We start from the raw sequence: 18059 nt of genomic DNA on the forward strand, positions 1-18059 counted from the left end.
TCTATCAGCGACAGCTTGGTGTCTTCTGAAGAAACTTTGAAAGTTTTAAATACTCATAAGCAGTAAAGGTTCTGAAGCTGTGTTTGAGAGTGTGTGAGTTTTAAAAAGTGCAGTTGCTGAACTTTAAATGTACGTAGAGTTCGAGTTTTTTTTTTCTGACCCTCAGAGAGCACACAGAAGAAACAAAAAGGAGGATCAGACAGGAACCATTTTATAAACATATATATATATATATATATATATATATATATATATATATATATATATATATATATGTATGTGTGTGTGTGTGTGTGTGTGTGTGTGTGTGTGTGTGTGTGTGTGTGTGTGTGTGTGTGTGTGTGTGTGTGTGTGTTAAAGAGCCATAGGGGAAGAGAGCTGAACTCTTGAATGCTATCATCACAACAAATTAGACAAATAAGTAAAATAAGTGAAGAAATCCTGCTCTGTTCACATGTCTACACTCTATCTATGCGAACGCTAAAACAAAGGACAGGCAGTGCCCCCTAGTGTTTTCATCAATGAAAAAAAAGACCAAATCAAGAAGCCAGCTCCCACAACACACTGAGAAAGGGAAAGAAAGAGAAGGGGGAAAAAAAGGAAAAGAGAGAGTTGAGTCACTGGGGAGGTGGCATCACATATGAACAGCCTGAAGAGGCAGAACTGACGAGAGAGAGGGAGGGAGGGAGGAGGGTAAGAGGTTGTGAGGAGGGGGGGGATGGGTGTCTATGTGGTGGTGGTGGTGATGCGGGGGGATTAGAAGAATTCTGACATCACCAAGATGTTTTTAATGTTCCATGGAGAGCACACAGAGCGAGAGCGAGAGAGAGAGAGAGAGAGAGAGAGAGAGAGAGAGAGAGAGAGAGAGAGAGAGAGGGCGATAGGCCATGCATGAAAGTGGATGTCAGGCAGTCCAGAGGAATTGTGCACTATTACAGAACACAGAGGGAAGTGGCTCTGAATAACATGCATGAACGCTCAACATCTCGGTGTAAAGCCTCAACCACAATACCATCACCAATAAAACAAAATAAAATAAATGGAATAAATAAAAATAAATACTTTTCAAAAATATAATAATAATAATAATAATAATAATAATAATAATAATAATAATAATAAAAGGAAGAAGAAAAAGACGAAGAAGAAGAAGAAGAAGAAGAAGAAGAAGAAGAAGAAGAAGAAGAAGAAGAAGAAGAAGAAGAAGATAAAAAGATTTTGAAATATATATACAACACATCATGATTTTTGGCAACTCTTTCTTAGTTAAAAGAACACCTTGGTATCATTTGTCCTAATATGTAAAGCCTTCATGATTAGCAGAAAAAAGACTAGACAGCTTGTTGACATTCGCAATTAAGTGCTCTTTTTTCTCTATCATAAATGCATTTTGTGTAAGAAAGCAGTGTAACAATCACTTCATTTCCTCAAATACACTAAACTTAGTATAACTTTGACAAAAGCACTATACACTTTTGCTACTATACTGGAGGTGAGGGGTTCACACAGCATTCACAAGCCGTTTTGTTATGCAAAAACCTCTGAGAAATTAAACCCATGCTTTAAAAATATTAAACCCTGAAATAAACTAAAAACATTTGAACAATTTGTAAAGATGCTTGTATTAGAAATGATAAATTATAATGCAGTGGAATACAGTTATTCTGATCTGCATCCACCATACTGTATCAGTCTCTCACACACCCTTGCATTTGATTGCAGGTGTGTGTGTGTGTGTGTGTGTGTGTGTGTGTGTGTGTGTGTGTGTGTGTGTGTCTTTTCCACTAGTCAGCACTTCCCTTGACTCTGAGAGCAGCAGTGGGGCATGACCCCAAAACTCAAAGAACTCATATCCCTTTCGACTGTGACAACGAAGCCACTCAACGCTACCAGTCACAGATGCCCAGTCTCTCCTTCGTTCCCCCCCTCTGCCCACCATCCCTCTCTCCTCCGTGACCAATATTTCACTGGGCGTGCCATAATTCACAGCACATAAAACCTTAAAATGGCACATAAAACAGTTCATCTCTTTTCAGTGTCGGTTTCCTAGGCTTAAAAATTAAATATGCTTTACCGCAGGTACATAACTAAAGCACAGAGTTTTAAAAAATGGCCTCGTAAAAAAGGCCTGGGGCAGGGAAATTGGCCCTTCTGATAGGATGATGGGGAAGCTTGCTGACTCACCCAGAGAAAGGTAGTGATAAAATAATGGCCAGGAAGGACTAGGTTACTTCATGTGCCTGCATTGACAGATACACACTCATATCCTTGTCTTCACCGTGTGTGTTTAAAGATTATAAGTTATCAGTGAGAGACCAGTGAGGAAGCAAGCGCTCCAGAAAACGAGAAAAGAAATCCTCAACCCTGTTTCTCAAATGCTTGAGCACATTTTGGAAAAAGAGCCATAAAACACTCTAACGCGCAATCAAGTTTGGCTGAAAAATAAAAATAATAGGATGGCAAACGAAACCGACGGAACAAAAAGAAGGAGGAGTGAGACGGAGCCAAGGAAAGGAAGGAAAAACATCTGAACCGTATTGACGGCGAGACGAGAGAGCCAATATCTGACGTTCGACAAAGTTGCAGAGTGCAGTGACATTTGAAAAATATGAGGGCGAACCTTCTCCCTTTCATCAAAAGACCCTTCCAGATGCTTCGCTCTTTCCTGGAGTTTCATGGGCCTCTTCTTCCTGGAATACGCCTTTTAGGTAAAGATCCGCTCCAAGTTCTGCTTGATTATTAAAGCTGGGTCCAAAATGGCTCATCCTTTTCCATATCCACTGGAAATTGCTTCGGCTTACTGTACATGCTAGAGGATGTTGTTTTAGACAATAATCCAATGCTATTCATAGTGGGAGATCGAAAGTGCACTAAATCTTCTCCACTATTTACTGGATATTTTTAAGGCTAGTATCATCTCAAATGGAACTCTAACAATTTTTTTCCCCAAGCAGAGGCATAAGCCGTTTCCCAGGTGATTCAAATGATGTCAAACTCACGTAAACAAGATTGTACATATCCAAAGACATACGGAAAGAAAGATAAAGCTGATAGCCAGACTTCAATAATCACATTTACACACAAGATTAGAACAGAGAGCATTAAAACACTGGCCAAAGACTTTGGAGAGAAATTAAATGTACAGCATATAAAGAGGAAGATGGCCATAAATGTGTTGCTCTGAGTTTTTATTATTGATTTATTATATTATGGTAGCTACCACTTTCTAGCCACAGTCACACTTTAACTGAAAACTTAAAACAGCCCTTTTAAAATCAGTTTTCGTTTTGGTTTATTTTCTGTTGGAGAGCCAGTATTTGTAATTTTAAGAATTAATATCTAATATTTTCACAAAACAAATATCTAAAGAGCCTCTAATAAGATCCATATTTGGCTAGCTTAACTAGAATAGATAAAAATAAAAAATAAAAAATAAAAATTGTCAGAGAGAGACAAGTGAACAGAAGGAAGGAAAGATGGATAGATAGATGGATGGATGGATGGATGGAGTGAGTTAGTGAGTGAGTTTAGCTTACACGCCACAGAACATAGAGCCAAGGCTTTAAGCAGACGAAGCAAAGCAAACAAAGGCGAGAGAGCGAGAGAGAGATGGAGGCGATCGTTCCAGAGCAGACTGAAGCAGCAGACCTCATGCCCTAGACTCAGTGGGAGTGAGAGAGCAGAAGAAAGACAGAAAAGGCCGTGCGAGAGAGCGCGAGAGAAGACTCGGGGGTTCAGGGTTCTTTTGTGCTGGAGGGCAGAGGCGGCTCTTGATTGCTTCACATCCTCTGAATTTAGCCGAACGAAAGAACTACTAGATTAGCGCCCTCTGCTCTGTAAGCTAACAGAGCCGTTACAAAAACAAGGGATTTCTACTCAAGTTTAAGACATCTTGCAGTCTGACAGTCCAGTCACTGACATCAGGAGACTGGGTGAGAAAGGAGATGTTACTGCATGGCAGGATCAGACGATGGAGGAGACTTCTGGATCTCCACATTGACATTACTGAGAGAACCAGTAAAGCATACATATCTTAGAAATGTGTGTGTCTGTGTGTTGGGGTGTGTGTGTGTGTGTGTGTCTGGTTTGGTTGCATGGGGTGGGGGTGAGTTAGTAGTGATAAGCCTGAGTATTAAACTATTACTCCAAATTTGCAAACTGATTTGTCATTTCCTTTCATTTCAACATTTGAATGTGTGCTGCTTGTCTTGCTCATGGGGACACGGGTCAGCTTTCCCATAATGGAGGCAGGTAATCTAGACTTAACCGTGGGTGCCAATATTTTTTTGTATATCTTTGTAAAACACACAGAAAAACACAATCCTTGTTAGACAAATACATTTCATGCACTTTTACCCCAGGGCTGAATCCCCAACAGTGTTCTATCAGCCATGGAACATATGTTACGGTCCACCCCGTGTAGCAAGCACATGCAGTGATGAGGAAGCCATTTTGGATTTTGACGGTGTGACATGGTAGTATAATGGATTGCAACAATGGATTGTGCTAATAAAAAAATCTCAAGCATATCTGACATTAATGTTTAATGATAAAACTGTCATGCTGCTTCAAAAAAAAAAAAAACAAGTGTCAGTAGCAGGAGAATTCCTGGCATGTAAACCGTTTCACAATACTGTATTAGCTGGAAAAGCTGTAGATTTTGTGAATATATCCAGTACACATGCACATGAACACAATGCACACACTGCTGCAGAGTCACTACCCAACCTGCATGCACAACTATGGACACACCCTCTCAACCTCTCTCTCTTTTTCCCTATTGCAGCAGAAAAGGAAACACTATTAAGATATTGGCGCCAAAGTTTTCACTCTCAGCCTTCTCCTCTCTCCCAGAGCAGGTCGGGGCAGGGGGATGTGCATGGTGCTTGATATGAACTTGGCGTAACACTGTCTTGGGGAAAAACAAAGTGATCAATGAGGGTAGACGAGGTGAGGCTCCCTAGGACAGGGCCAATCAATGCTGGAGAGAAACCTTGCCAGGGGCCCTTATGGAAATGGGAGCGCGTCCGGTAACCTCGGGAGCAAACAGGCGCGCTAGATCAATGGTGCTCCGACAGAAAAAGCTCACAGCTATATCACACCGTGGCACAGTAAATATGCAATGATGAATCCCATAAGGCTCACGGTGAACTCTTAAACTGGAAGGGAAAGAGAGAGAGAGAGAGAGAGAGAGAGAGAGAGAGAGAGAGAGAGAGAGAGAGAGAGAGAGAGAGAGAGAGAGAGAGAGAGAGAGAGAAGTGGCTGGATGTGTAGATAAGTAGAGAATGCTGATTTTGTTGGAGGGAAAAATGAGAGGAGAGAAAATAAAAGGAAGAAAAGGAAAAACAACAGTTATTTGAGATGTAATGATTTTTAATTTACGCTGTCATGGAAACACTCGTGGGGGATGGAGGGGTCTGGCAAAACATGAAAAGATTTTGGCCTTCATTAAGTAATATTCAATCATGTCTAATTTGTCCATGTGACCATAAGACTGGAAGGGAGAAAAATGTCCAAAACATTTCTTATGAAATTTGGGTCTGGTAAACAAATCAGTAAAGCTAGGCTGAAGAGGCTTTTCACACACACACACACACACACACACACACACACACACACACACACACACACACACACACACACACACACACACACACACACACACACACACACACACACACACACACACACGCACACACACAGATTTTAATGTTCATTAAGATGCTTATTATTTATTATACTTATATATAGTATAGAATAGGCACAACATTTATTATCTATACAGTCTGCTTCATTAGTCCACTAATAACTTCTGATTACTTAACCATAAATTAATAAAGGAATAAAACATAAAAGGACGTGCTGTCGTTCTGAAAGAATCAGTGACTTCCCGAGTGAAGCTCCTCTTACCGAGTCAAGAAACTGCCCAGTTTTTATTAAGAATGTATTACAAACAGCACATCATACATCTGATCAGTTTGAGGTTACAGTTATTGCTGTTGAACATATGCTAAACAAGTGAATTGCTGTCTTTCTTTCTCTCTTTATGTCAGTAAGACAAAAACAATCGTTTGTCAGGTGTTTGAAGAACTGTAATTGCCTTAATGTCCTGAATATTTTCCCATGTTAGAAAATGGTTTGCTGGTTACGAAATAGTGACACTGGATACAGTCAAAAAGAAATAAATGCCTCAATATGAAAAGCTGTATTGTTTTTTTTTTATTTATAACAAGTCCCTGTTTAAGGTGCTACAAAAATTCTAATGTGTTACATGACATTAATATAATCCAGAACTACTGTCAAAGCTGCTGTGGTATTAAATTCATCATCGTTTTCATCATCATCTTTTATGGCATTATTGCAAATAAAATGACTCAGCCCTCAGTTATTATTCATTAATAAAAGTAATATTTAATAGTTTATTAATCCTAAATTATAATATCCAAGGCTCCTTGTGTATCCATGTCATTAAAATGGTCTAACACTTCTAATGCTAATACAGACTCCATGAGCAATGTGTTTACTGACATCACTCAAGAGGTGTGTTACTGATGTTAAAATTCTGAGTTTAAGAACTCATAAAATAAAATGGTAGTTCGATATGGGACAAACTGTCGACTTCAGGTGAATGTTTGAAAGACCAAAAATAATTAAACATGGATACTGACCGATTAAAATGCTTTAAACACCAGAAAGTCATTAACTATCTTAGTCATTCGTTACGGCGCTGCAAAATCAGATCAGGATGAAAAGTCTTGAGAAATGTTTTAGTTCGTATTTGACAAAGCGTCAGTCAGCGTTCAATGGAGCCCTGATGCATATTCTATAAAGCAGATGTATAACTGATACACATTCACATGCAAATGACCTGCAGCCATATGAGCTGCATGGGACATGACAGACAATAAGCAAGTCTAACAAACTTGTCTGTGTCAGGGTGTGTGCACGAGCGCACACACACATGCCAAAGACACAAAAACACACCTCAGACACATGTCAAATCAAAATCTCCTCTCACTTTAATGTGTATTCTGAACACAGGCCCATTCTCACGCGCGCACACACACACACACACACACACACACACACACACACACACACACACACACACACACACACACACACACACACACACACACACACACAGACATTCTTGAAACGGGTCTTATCACCCGTGAGAAGATAGGCCACTCCAAACTGGCGTTTACTGATAGTTTATTTATAGAGAGCAGCGGTGAGATTTCTCTTATCTCTGTACTCGTCTGCGAGTGCATTCATCCTCTCAGCCCTGTTTATGCACTAAACTCTCTCTGCCTGTTAACAAGCAACAGCTAATTAAGTCTGAGACGAAGCAGGGAGAGAATGAGAGGGAGAGAAAAAATGAGACAGAGAGAGAGAGAGAGAGAGAGAGAGAGAGAGAGAGAGAGAGAGAGAATCAGAAAGAGAAACTGACAGAGAGAAAGAGACAGACATATAAGAGAAATATAAATGGGAGGGTGAGAGAGACTGTCTAGTTCCTTAAAGTCCAGTTACAAAAAAGTTCACATCAATTAATTTACTTTCACATAAGCAACCACAATCTAAATACACACCAAAAAAAAGGGGGACCTAGTTAACACACACGTCCACACAGATTTTTTTAAATGAATCTCCAACCATCTAAATACGCATCACGTATGATAACCGAACAAACATTTTGACATGTTTTCCAGTTGTAAGAAAAAAACAGAAAACCCATGTATTTAAAACTCAGTTAGAAGAGCAGCGGTTGATCCACACCCTATGGCTCGTATCCTCAGGAGATGGTGATTTCTAACCTTGACCGTGTCACAGCCATTCCTACATCTGTGAGATCCTGTATTTGGAAAAGGGCAGATGGCACTTCACTATGAGTGTGTTACACTGCCCAGTGATGCAGCAGGAGCAGCAGTTCATTACCAAAATAACAAAAACAAAGAAAGTGTGTGCTAGCCTTCACACTCCCCAGGGGGTAGATATCCTCTGACAGGGGAGAATTTTTTGCCAAATTAGGGAGAAAACAGAGGAAGAATGCAAGGTTTAAGATAAGCCAACTATCATTTAATGATAACTAAATCTTTGCCCTTGAACTTTCCCGCTATTTTTCCGTTACTTTTTTTTTGTTGTGATCACTATATTTATGACTGAATGTCTGAACAACATTAATATAACTAAAGGTGAAAAATGGTTAGAATTTCTCATCTTAATTAAAAAAAGAACAATAAATTCTTCTGAAAATGCTCGTCTTCCAAAAATCTGTCTGTCTGTTTATCTATCCATCCATCCATCCTTCCATCCATCCATCCATCCATCCATCCATGTCCAGTTGTCTAAAAAACATAAACTCTGTGTTCCCTCAGAATAAGAGAACAAAGTTGTTTTTTTGAGTGTAACTCAAAAACCTTTACTACACTTTTGCTAATGTTAGCAATACTCAATACTGTTCCTGAGATCTATTTACATTTATGAACTCTCTAGCGAGCCTTGCTACAAGGCAGCATGACCGGGAGGATGCACGTAGATACACGCAGTGAAGGTTTAGAGCAGTCGATTTTCAATAGAAATGCACTCTTCCATATAAACCTGAACTCTGACTGATGGATAGAACTGATATCAGATGCTGACTGTCTATGTGCAGTATTATTCACTATGACTCCAAAGTAGGTTCACGTTGTTTAAGAAATATCATTAGGATATTTTTTACTCATTAGAACAGATATACATTAATGATTTATGTATACATGGGTTACAGTTGCACATGACAATAAACTTGAAACTCTTCTACTTGAAAATTCTCCTTAATGAAGCGTGGACACAATAACACTGAAGTCCCTAAAACGGCAGCATTTATACGACGTGACGTGCAACAAAGCGACACGCGGCGAAAAAGGTTACACATTCTAGCAAGTGAAGGCTTCGCATGAGACAGAGCTGAAAGACATTCCAACACAGAGGAAATATAATGAAGAGTAATTCTGTCTTGTGTATCCATGTACATTCATACCCACAAATCTGCAGCACTTTGGTAACACACCAAGTTCTTCCACCTAAAAAAAAAAAAAAAAAAAAAGTTTTTGACATTTAGAGCTTAATTGAAAAAACTGCTCTGACTAAAGAACTTCTGAAAGCATTCCATAAAAATATGTTTTGCATGAGCACTTGTTGACGGAATTAAACAACTGCCCTTTGACTTCCATTATAAGTGGTTTGGAGTAAACAAGATTTTTTTCTAATGTGTCAAAATACCTGTGGATAGGTTTAAAAGAAAAAAACAAAAAAACACATTCCATCCTTGTAATGAAACTACAGAAGACCTGATTTGTGTTGATCCTCACTGAGAGACAGAAAGCTAATTACTCTGTATGTTTCCCCCTTTTCTCTCATTTGTATTGTTACAGTCTGTCTAGACTTTACTGTTGTGATGCACCTAGACAGCAAACTGAAGTCGATTAAAAAGCTTGTGTGGACAGCCCTCCGTTCTCTGAACACGAGCTGCCAGTCATCTCTCAGAAACGAACAAAAATTAGTGCCAAATTGAAGCCGGAAATACATAAGTACTGCAGAAACTCTCTCGCTCTCGCTAGTGGAATAAAATAAAAAAAATTAAATAACAATGACTAGGGAAAACATTTTTTAAAAAAATACAGAGGCCATTTTTTGTTTTTACATTGGCTTATAGGATCCTTTTCATACAACAAAACTGAGAAATTAAAATTTTTTATTAATTCATTACACACATACAAAGGTAGAGGCCCTGAACTGCGGCTATAAAGCTCATTCGTAATAATCAAAGGGTAAAACATGGAATTACAAAGGAAAGCCTAGAGTGTTACTCTAGCGTAAATACCGAATGCTGAATGGATTTCCTTGTGCTGCGAAGCTGCACTTAAGTCTACTGTACAGAAACGTATACAAGGACAAGGACAAGGACATGAATTCTCCCTTCCACACATATTTGAATGAAGAGACAGGAAGGAGTACGAACGAATCAAAACGACTCGCCTCAAAAACACAAAAAAGTACAAAAATACTCATCTAAAAAAAAATAATAATAACCTTTGCTTAATTCTTTTTCCCAGAAGCCAAAAAAATTGTGCCTGTTTTGTTGTTTCCATGATCAGCACTGAATATCTTTGTCATGTCAAACTCCACAGTGATGGTTCATGACTCACAATAAAGTAAACACTTTGGGCTTTTCAGAAGTATCAGTGTCCCCCCCCCCCCCCCCCAGTCTTTTGCCTAGTAGGAGCAAGATATTCTTAGAAAAGCTTCAGTTATTTATTTTTTTCCCACACAAATGTTTCAGACAAAGTAAACAATGATCCCAAACCCATTTCTACTCTCTGTGATGCACCAAGTGCTTATTTATAAGCATCTTCACCTACTTAACAGAGGTAAAAACGCCAAAGAAGAAGAATATGGATATAATGAAAATTTCTATATATGAGCAAATTAAAGAGCAAACTGGAGGAGAGAGTGACATGAAAAAACTCCCTGATACGATAGGAGGAAGAAACTCCAAAGGAATCCCATCTTCATCTGGGTAACACCAGAGAGTGAAATTATAAATCATTTCCCTTCTGTAACAACACTACAGGGTCAAACAGCACAATCTTGTAACCTGGAAGTTCATTCTCTAAAATCTGACTTTTTGGAAATCTTACCAGGAAAAGGCACAAAATATTTGATCTTCTTTAACTCTTAAGAGTCTGAGGAGGTTTTTTTTTTTTTGGATCCTGGATGATGATGATGTTTAGTAACTGGTTACACAGTCAGTCAGTTGTGTCTTGTCTGTCCGGTGGTGAGGGTAGAGATGATCTAGACCAGTATACGAATACTTTGCGCATCTTGTTTCTTCAGAAGATGATCTGTGTATCGAGTGTATCGATTTATAGTACAGGAGCATGATGTACTACCAATATTTAGACACTTGGACTCACAGGGCAAGAAGCAGAATGATATAAATTATACACAGCAGCAATAGCAGTCTTGAAAATGATCCTATATGTTCATGGTGCAGACAAGGTGTGAGGCAGAAGCCAGGTTTTCCTCTATACTGCACTAGAGCATACGCTCGGCACTCGGCACATATCTGCACAGCGACACTTTGATCCCTGTAGAAAAGTAGTGTGTTCTCAGCCAGGCTGCCTGGATACAGTATATACAAGCATGAAGCAAACATGTCGTGAAGCGCAGGGCCAAGCCATGGTGAACATTACAGTATATGCAGACGGCTGACACGGGATGTACTGAGCAGACAGGATTATGGGATGCGCTGGGATGCAGATGTATGCTTATATAAGATCTTATGTAAGGCGCCCTGTCCTCCCTGATATCACTGGCCTTTTTTCTCTGAGCTGAGCCGGGGAAGGTTACGCGAGGTTGTGCTCCAACTCGACAACCGCTCTCGTCACCTCTTGGGAGTGGAAGGAGATGAAAGAAGCGAGACAGAGAGAGAGAGAGAGAGAGAGAGAGAGAGAGAGAGAGAGAGAGAGAGAGAGAGAGAGAGATCTGCACGGGCAGCAGAAAAGCAGAGCAGCTAGGTTAAACGGTCAAAAGGTGGAGGGTAAAGTGTGGATGCGCAGAGCAGAGAGCTGGCACAACAGATGTGTTTATAGACTCAGGATCTCAGGACATTATCAAAAGAACGAGACGTAGAAGGATTACATCTCACTTTGCCATTTCTTCACGAATCCTCATCATCATTTGCTATGTATTTTTGCTTCATTTTCACAGTTACATCAATGGCTGGACTTTACAGTATAATAGAAAAATAAAAAAACAAAAAATAAAGCTTTGGAGTTCTTCTATTAGGATCACTAGACAATTAATAAATCCCCATAAACAATAAAGGAACATTATAAAGGTCAGATAACCAGTGTTAGAGGATGTCATGGGAGAACCTGCATGCTACTCACCAGCTAGTTAGTTTTAGTGATCATCAATGTCATTTGTTCTGTTTTTACATGTTTGGTTATTCAGAGAATATAACCATGAGAAAAGCAAGACTTCTGATATGGAAATCTCATACTGTAACAAATGCAAGTCAGATTTTTGTTATCCTCTGAACATGTTCGTAATTTTATTAAACTCGTACTTAGATAGATGTCTAAGCATCTATCTAAATAAATAATAAATAAATAAATATAAACTGTCTGTTAAACTCAGTAAGAAGTCTGGACGTTCTCATCAAAAAAATGTCTTTATTTCAGAATGAGTTGTGCATTGTATATATTAACTTCTTTAATATATAACACAGACTACAGAGCTTATGGTTTTAAGGAGAAAAATATACATCACTCATCATACTTACACATACATGAGCTGATGGAGACACTTTATAGAACGAGTTCTGACTTGACCATGAAATCACTACATGGTAACTAGAACTATAATCACTAGCATTTCTGAATACTTTGGCTGGAAAGAAGTATGGATGAAATTACAGAAATGTAAGGCTGTAGTAAAACACTGGTGTGCTGACTGGTGTGAAAGAAGGAAGGGGGAAAAGCTAGTGCTCTCTGCCTTAACACATCCACTCTCTCCTGTCCTCTTTCTCAGGCCTTAAGCTGTACTTTGATGTAACTATAATTAGGCCAGACAATCTATGACGTGTGGTTAAAATAAATAAATAAATAAAATCTGGTAAAAAATGCAGTGCAGAGACAGCGAGAGTATGTGAGGATGAAGCGGAGGGGGATTAATCGGTTAGTGTTTGATGTGCTTGATCAGAAACGTGTTTATTAACTGCAGAAGGCGAGCAGTAATTAACCCGCAGACAGCGAGCTTTCTGGAGCGCCGTTCATGTGTCAAACGGTCCATCTCAGCTAAAGCTAGCGGTCTTTTACCTCTCGCTCTCCTCCCCCTCACTGCTCCTCTCGCCTTTAATGCCCTCTGCGCTCCCCTCGGACCACTTTCCCGATCAATTAGCTGCTCGGCTGTTGTTTTTTTCTGTGTTCTGAGCAAGTGGAGTGCTCAAAGTATCTAAGCCTGTATGTTGTGTGCACGGCTCAGTTAATGAAGATAAACATTCTCAAAGCTCGCAAAGGATTTAATCAAGGTTGCAGAGATTACTTCTACACTATGTGTGTGTGTGTGTAGGGAAGGAGATGCTTTTAGAGTCAGATGACATACATGCACTTTTGGGGTCAGAAGTCAGTGGTGTTGTCCTGACAGGTTTTTGAATAGATGACTGAGACCATGGTGTCATCGGTGACACACACCCCCATGCAGTTGCACATGCACACACTTTCTTCACAGACTGACAACTTTTGTGTATCAAATAATACACAAATGTATAGAAATCGGTGACATTTAATGAAGCTTACATTATTGAATGCATCGGAAAAAGATGAAGTCTTCCTCAACATCTCACATTTTCTATGAGTGTTAAGTTGGCATCTATTCTCCATTCTATACACACACACATACGCACACAGCTGTGTGAAGGATGTACATGCATTAGGGAAGTGTCAGATTTTAATGAACAGAAGCTATTGAGAACACTTGAAATTAGCCAGCCGTGATTAGAGACAGTGTCCGTTTCAAACACACACTGCTACCAGGCCAGAATAAAAAATGAGCTTGTGTGTGAAAGAGAGAAGGAATCCATATGGTTAAGAAATCTATTCATTCAAGTTTGGTATAATCGGTGTAATGGTTTGAACTGATAAGCAAGCAAGAGCTGATTGCAACAAGGAACAACTCCCTGAAAAGACATGAGCAAAAGTATGTGCAATAATTTTATTATTATGAAATTGTGCGTGCGTGCATTTAGAATAATGAATTTGTTTCAGAAATCACAAGCAGGTACATTTACAGTAGTGTGTGCAGTACATTTATACAATCCCTCCAGACTAAACTACATCTTTGCCTGGTGCGTCCCCTGTCTGTGCTGCAAAAAAGATAAAGATGATTCATTTCTCTGCACTGAAATCAGACAAGAAACGAATACGTTTGTATACTTTTTCATAGGAGAAAAGAAATATTGATATACGCTGTTTATTTTCTATTGATCCGTTATTGAAGCTGCAGACTTCATGTACTTAGGCATTTCCTGATGTTATCAAATATTCAGAGCTTAGTGTACGACCGGCTTTAAACAGCACTCCACTTCCACACCAGAAGATCTAAATGAAGTCGCTCTCTCCCAAACTATTAATAAAGTAGTTATTTAAAACACAGCAAGCCTGAACAGGATTAAACACATTCCGATGAATAAATCTGAATAAATCAACAAGCGTGTGAGCAACGTGTCCAATAGACACCCGATCATCGTCTTTCTTTGTCCAACAAGCTTCAGATATTAAAGAAAAAACATCAGGAACGTTAGAACTACACTCTCCTGCAGCTTTTTTGTTGGTGCCATACTGTAGGTTGTAAGGGTGTAGTGATGCACTCTGGTCACTATTAGGTTCGAGTCACGATAAGATACGGTCTTCACAATTTCGATTTGATTAGATTCCCAGAATATTTTGAAAAACTAAATGAAGTAAGAAAAAGATTATGATTCATATTAAATGGGTGCAATGTGCACTTTGGTCTGTATAAAACTATATAAATCAAAAATCGGTTAATACAATAAATAGAATGCACTGCAGGTTCAGCAAAGTAAAAAAAAAAAGAAAGAAATATATTAATAAATTATCCCAAAAATTCTTATTGAATAAGAAAAATAACAAATATTAGGAGCTCCTTTGCAGAACTAGAGCTCCAAAGTAGAAGCCATTTTCCACAGCCTCTGGTGTTCAAAAGTTAACAAGAGCTTTTTACGCAAGTATATAACGTAGTCTATACAACAGTAAGGTCCAGTTCACTAATCAGATTGGTGGAGCAGTGTTTCAGTAGTGCTTATATGTAGTATAAATTTCACTACATGTACTTTGAGTTCTATTTTCAAAAAACAAATGGTACATTTGTCTGTACTCTGTCTGAAATGTCCCTTATCCATCCATCCATGCATCTAATCATCCATCCATTCTCTATACCACTTATCCATCATGGGGAACCTGAAGCTTATCCAAGGGGCACAAAGCAGGATACACCTTAGACAGGATGGCCGTCTATCAAAGGGCACATGTCCCTTAATCGATATCAATTTTCTGTTCATAGAACTGTTCCAATAAAGCAACATCACACCTGTGCTGTTATACTGAATACATTTACATTTATGGCATTTGGAAGACACCCTTATCCAGAGCGACTTACATTTATCTCCTTAGAACAGCTGAGCAATTTTTGGGTTAAGGGCCTTGCTCAGGCGCCCAGCAGTGGCAGCTTGCTATCGGCACAGCCGTGATTATTCCCTCCGAATCCCAGCCATGACCATAATCAGAAGACCGCATGCTAGCAAACTATCAGAATGATCACATCTAGACTAGCATGCACAATCCTGATACTGTGATCACACTACAAACTGCAAAGCGGTTTGAAGCGAAAGTTGTATTCGATCTACTGTAAAAACAGACAAACAACGACAGCATTTACAGGATGTTAACAGGATGTTAACAAATGTTCTCTGACTGACTGGATAGGATGAAGCCACACACTCTCATCAATTATGCTTAAAAAATCTTACACATCATCTGCTGCGTTCCTTCTCTTCCTAATTCTCTCTCTCTCTAAAAGTTGCTAGTGCCCGAGGATAAGGATGTACTGGATTGTTTAGAAAAGAGCTTTTTCCCAACAAAGCTTAACATGATGTATTTTTAATCATTCCTCTCCTGCATCTTCTTACCCACTCGGTCAGGCCTTGCTTTCCCAGCGGTGAGGCTGTGTGTAGTGTGTGTGCAAACATCCTTTAACAAAAACAACATACACACTCACCAGCTCCACAAAAGACAGGCCTCCATAGCTGTGAGCAACCACGAAGATGTTTTTGGCGTGCGATCTGGAAATGAAATGGTCCCACACATAGAGTGTGTGCTCCTCGGGTGAACTGTTATCCTGTAAACACACACACGTACACACACAAGAACTGTAAGAGATAACATCTGTGTATACACACACACACACAAACAGAGAGAGAGAGATCCTCCCGGGTTCAATGAGCCTTGCATATTGCAAATGCCCCAAATGTAAAAACCGATAGTTCCTGTGACTGCAGGTTTAAATCTTAATTTGTACTCAGCTACACAATCAATGTGGCCTCGATACTAGCAGTAAGCACATAACTGGCCGACACCGGGGAAGGTCGCACAACAGAACACTGTGGACAGAACACTCGTAATTAACACAGGCCCGAGGTGAGGCTGTGGCCAAATGAGAAAAGAGAGATAGAGACGGAGAGAAAGGCCAAGGATGTGCGTGGAAAGAAAAGACAGACATCGATCTGTGTTTGGAGAAGCCATAGATTTGCAGCAAATGAGAATTGTTTCATTAATATCGAGCTGTGCTCTTAAATTAAGACTAATTATGAAATAGTGGATGAAATATTTCCTTTCGATGGAGAGGAATTATGTCCATGTTTACTTAAAGTGCACATGAACATGTCTTTTCAAAGCATTAAAACTATTTAATACCTTCAAAACTGCTTGCCCTAGGATCATGTTGACACAGTCATCCTAATTAAACAAGGAATATACCTATGAATATGCATGAACAGGACACCTGAATAGAGTTTCATGGTCATGTTCTCACTGAGGGATTTAATGGGTCTTTTAGGACCCCGGTTTGGAGGATGGTTTGGTTTCATACTGCACATAATTAAAAATTGGCTGAGGCATATTGACAGGTAATAACATACTTATACGTATAAAGCTGATGTTTCTATGTTAGAGATACCAAGAACAAAAACGATTCTTTGGCTTGGATTACTTTAAATTCAATTTCATTTATTTGTAATAACACTTTTATCAATCAAAGCAGCTTTACAGAAGTATAGAAACAGTAAAATATACAATAAAAACATAACATTTATCACAAATGAACAAGCCTGATGCGACGATCACAATGAGAAGAAACCTTGAGAGGAACCGGACTCAGAAGGGAAGACATCCTCATTTGAGTGATGCTAGACAGGAAATAATATAAATTTAAATAATGCCCTTTCTAAAACAGTTTGTAGTCGAGTGGAATTGTGCAACCAAGAGGACAGCATCATTTCTGAGTTTATTATAGACTTAACACTAATGTAGATCCAGAAAGAAGAAGCCGTCACACTGGGAACTGAAATCATTAGCTCACATCTGCAAGAACTTAATCATACACAAATGAATGAATGGAATGAATGATGTAGGTAACCCAAAATCCATGGCACGTTCAGTTCCCAGTTGTGATTGAAGAGTTAATTACTTCACTCTGATACAATAAACTTTAAGTTAAAACTATGACTTCAGTAATGACTCAGCACTTCCTGACTCTGAAGTCTGTATAAGCTGTCAGATGAGGATGGCTTTCCTTGAGAGCCTGGTTCCTCTTAAGGATTCTTCCACATATCATATCAGGGAGCTTTTCCTTGTCATCATTATTGTCGACTCTGGCTTGCTCGTTAGGAATAAATTTTAAATTCATATCGAATATGTATAGAGTTTCTGTAAATCCTCTGCTATAAGTGCTGTCCAAATAAAATTGAGCTGAATTAAATTGGGTCGATTCCGGGTCCAATCATTGGGATTTCTCACTGCAACCGAGCTGTGCTAATGTTTTCTCATTACCAGACTGAGACCAGTCGCACAGACTGGATGTTTTTATCCACATTGAAGTGTGAAATGGGAAACACAGGGTATGTGAAAGCACTTTTAGTCACTGTGCTTCTTTAGTGACATCATAAACTGAAGCCGAAGACAATATTGCCTGAATGGTTTTTGTTAATAAAAAAAAATAATCCAAAAATTTTTTTTTGCAAAATGTGATTTCATTAAAAACAAACCCCTACACTAATATAAAAGCAACATCAACTTTGAGTCTTGATCTTGATCACCTGAACTCACAGCCACTCATAGACACACACATACACAGACGCGTGTGTGCACACACAGACACGGACACACACACACACACACACACACACAGACGCGTGTGTGCACACACAGACACGGACA

The 18059-nt window shown here is 39.2% G+C and overlaps 1 protein-coding gene across 2 annotated transcripts in view; it reads right to left on the bottom strand.

Annotated features, from left to right (window-relative positions):
- The window catches only part of fam172a (family with sequence similarity 172 member A), a 175436-nt gene that overhangs the window by 55293 nt on the left and 102084 nt on the right, over nucleotides 1–18059 (bottom strand). Inside the window, exon 8 of one of the 2 annotated variants that reach the window (XM_047818158.1) lies at nucleotides 15844–15963. The exons of the other annotated variant lie outside the window; for it this stretch is intronic. Within the exon in view, the coding sequence (XP_047674114.1) occupies nucleotides 15844–15963 (120 nt within the window). The remainder of the gene's footprint in view (nucleotides 1–15843; nucleotides 15964–18059) is intronic. 2 annotated transcript variants of the gene reach the window in all.

The sequence above is a fragment of the Tachysurus fulvidraco genome, chromosome 9 (assembly GCF_022655615.1).
Source record: "Tachysurus fulvidraco isolate hzauxx_2018 chromosome 9, HZAU_PFXX_2.0, whole genome shotgun sequence".
NCBI classification, from domain to species: Eukaryota; Metazoa; Chordata; class Actinopteri; order Siluriformes; family Bagridae; genus Tachysurus; species Tachysurus fulvidraco.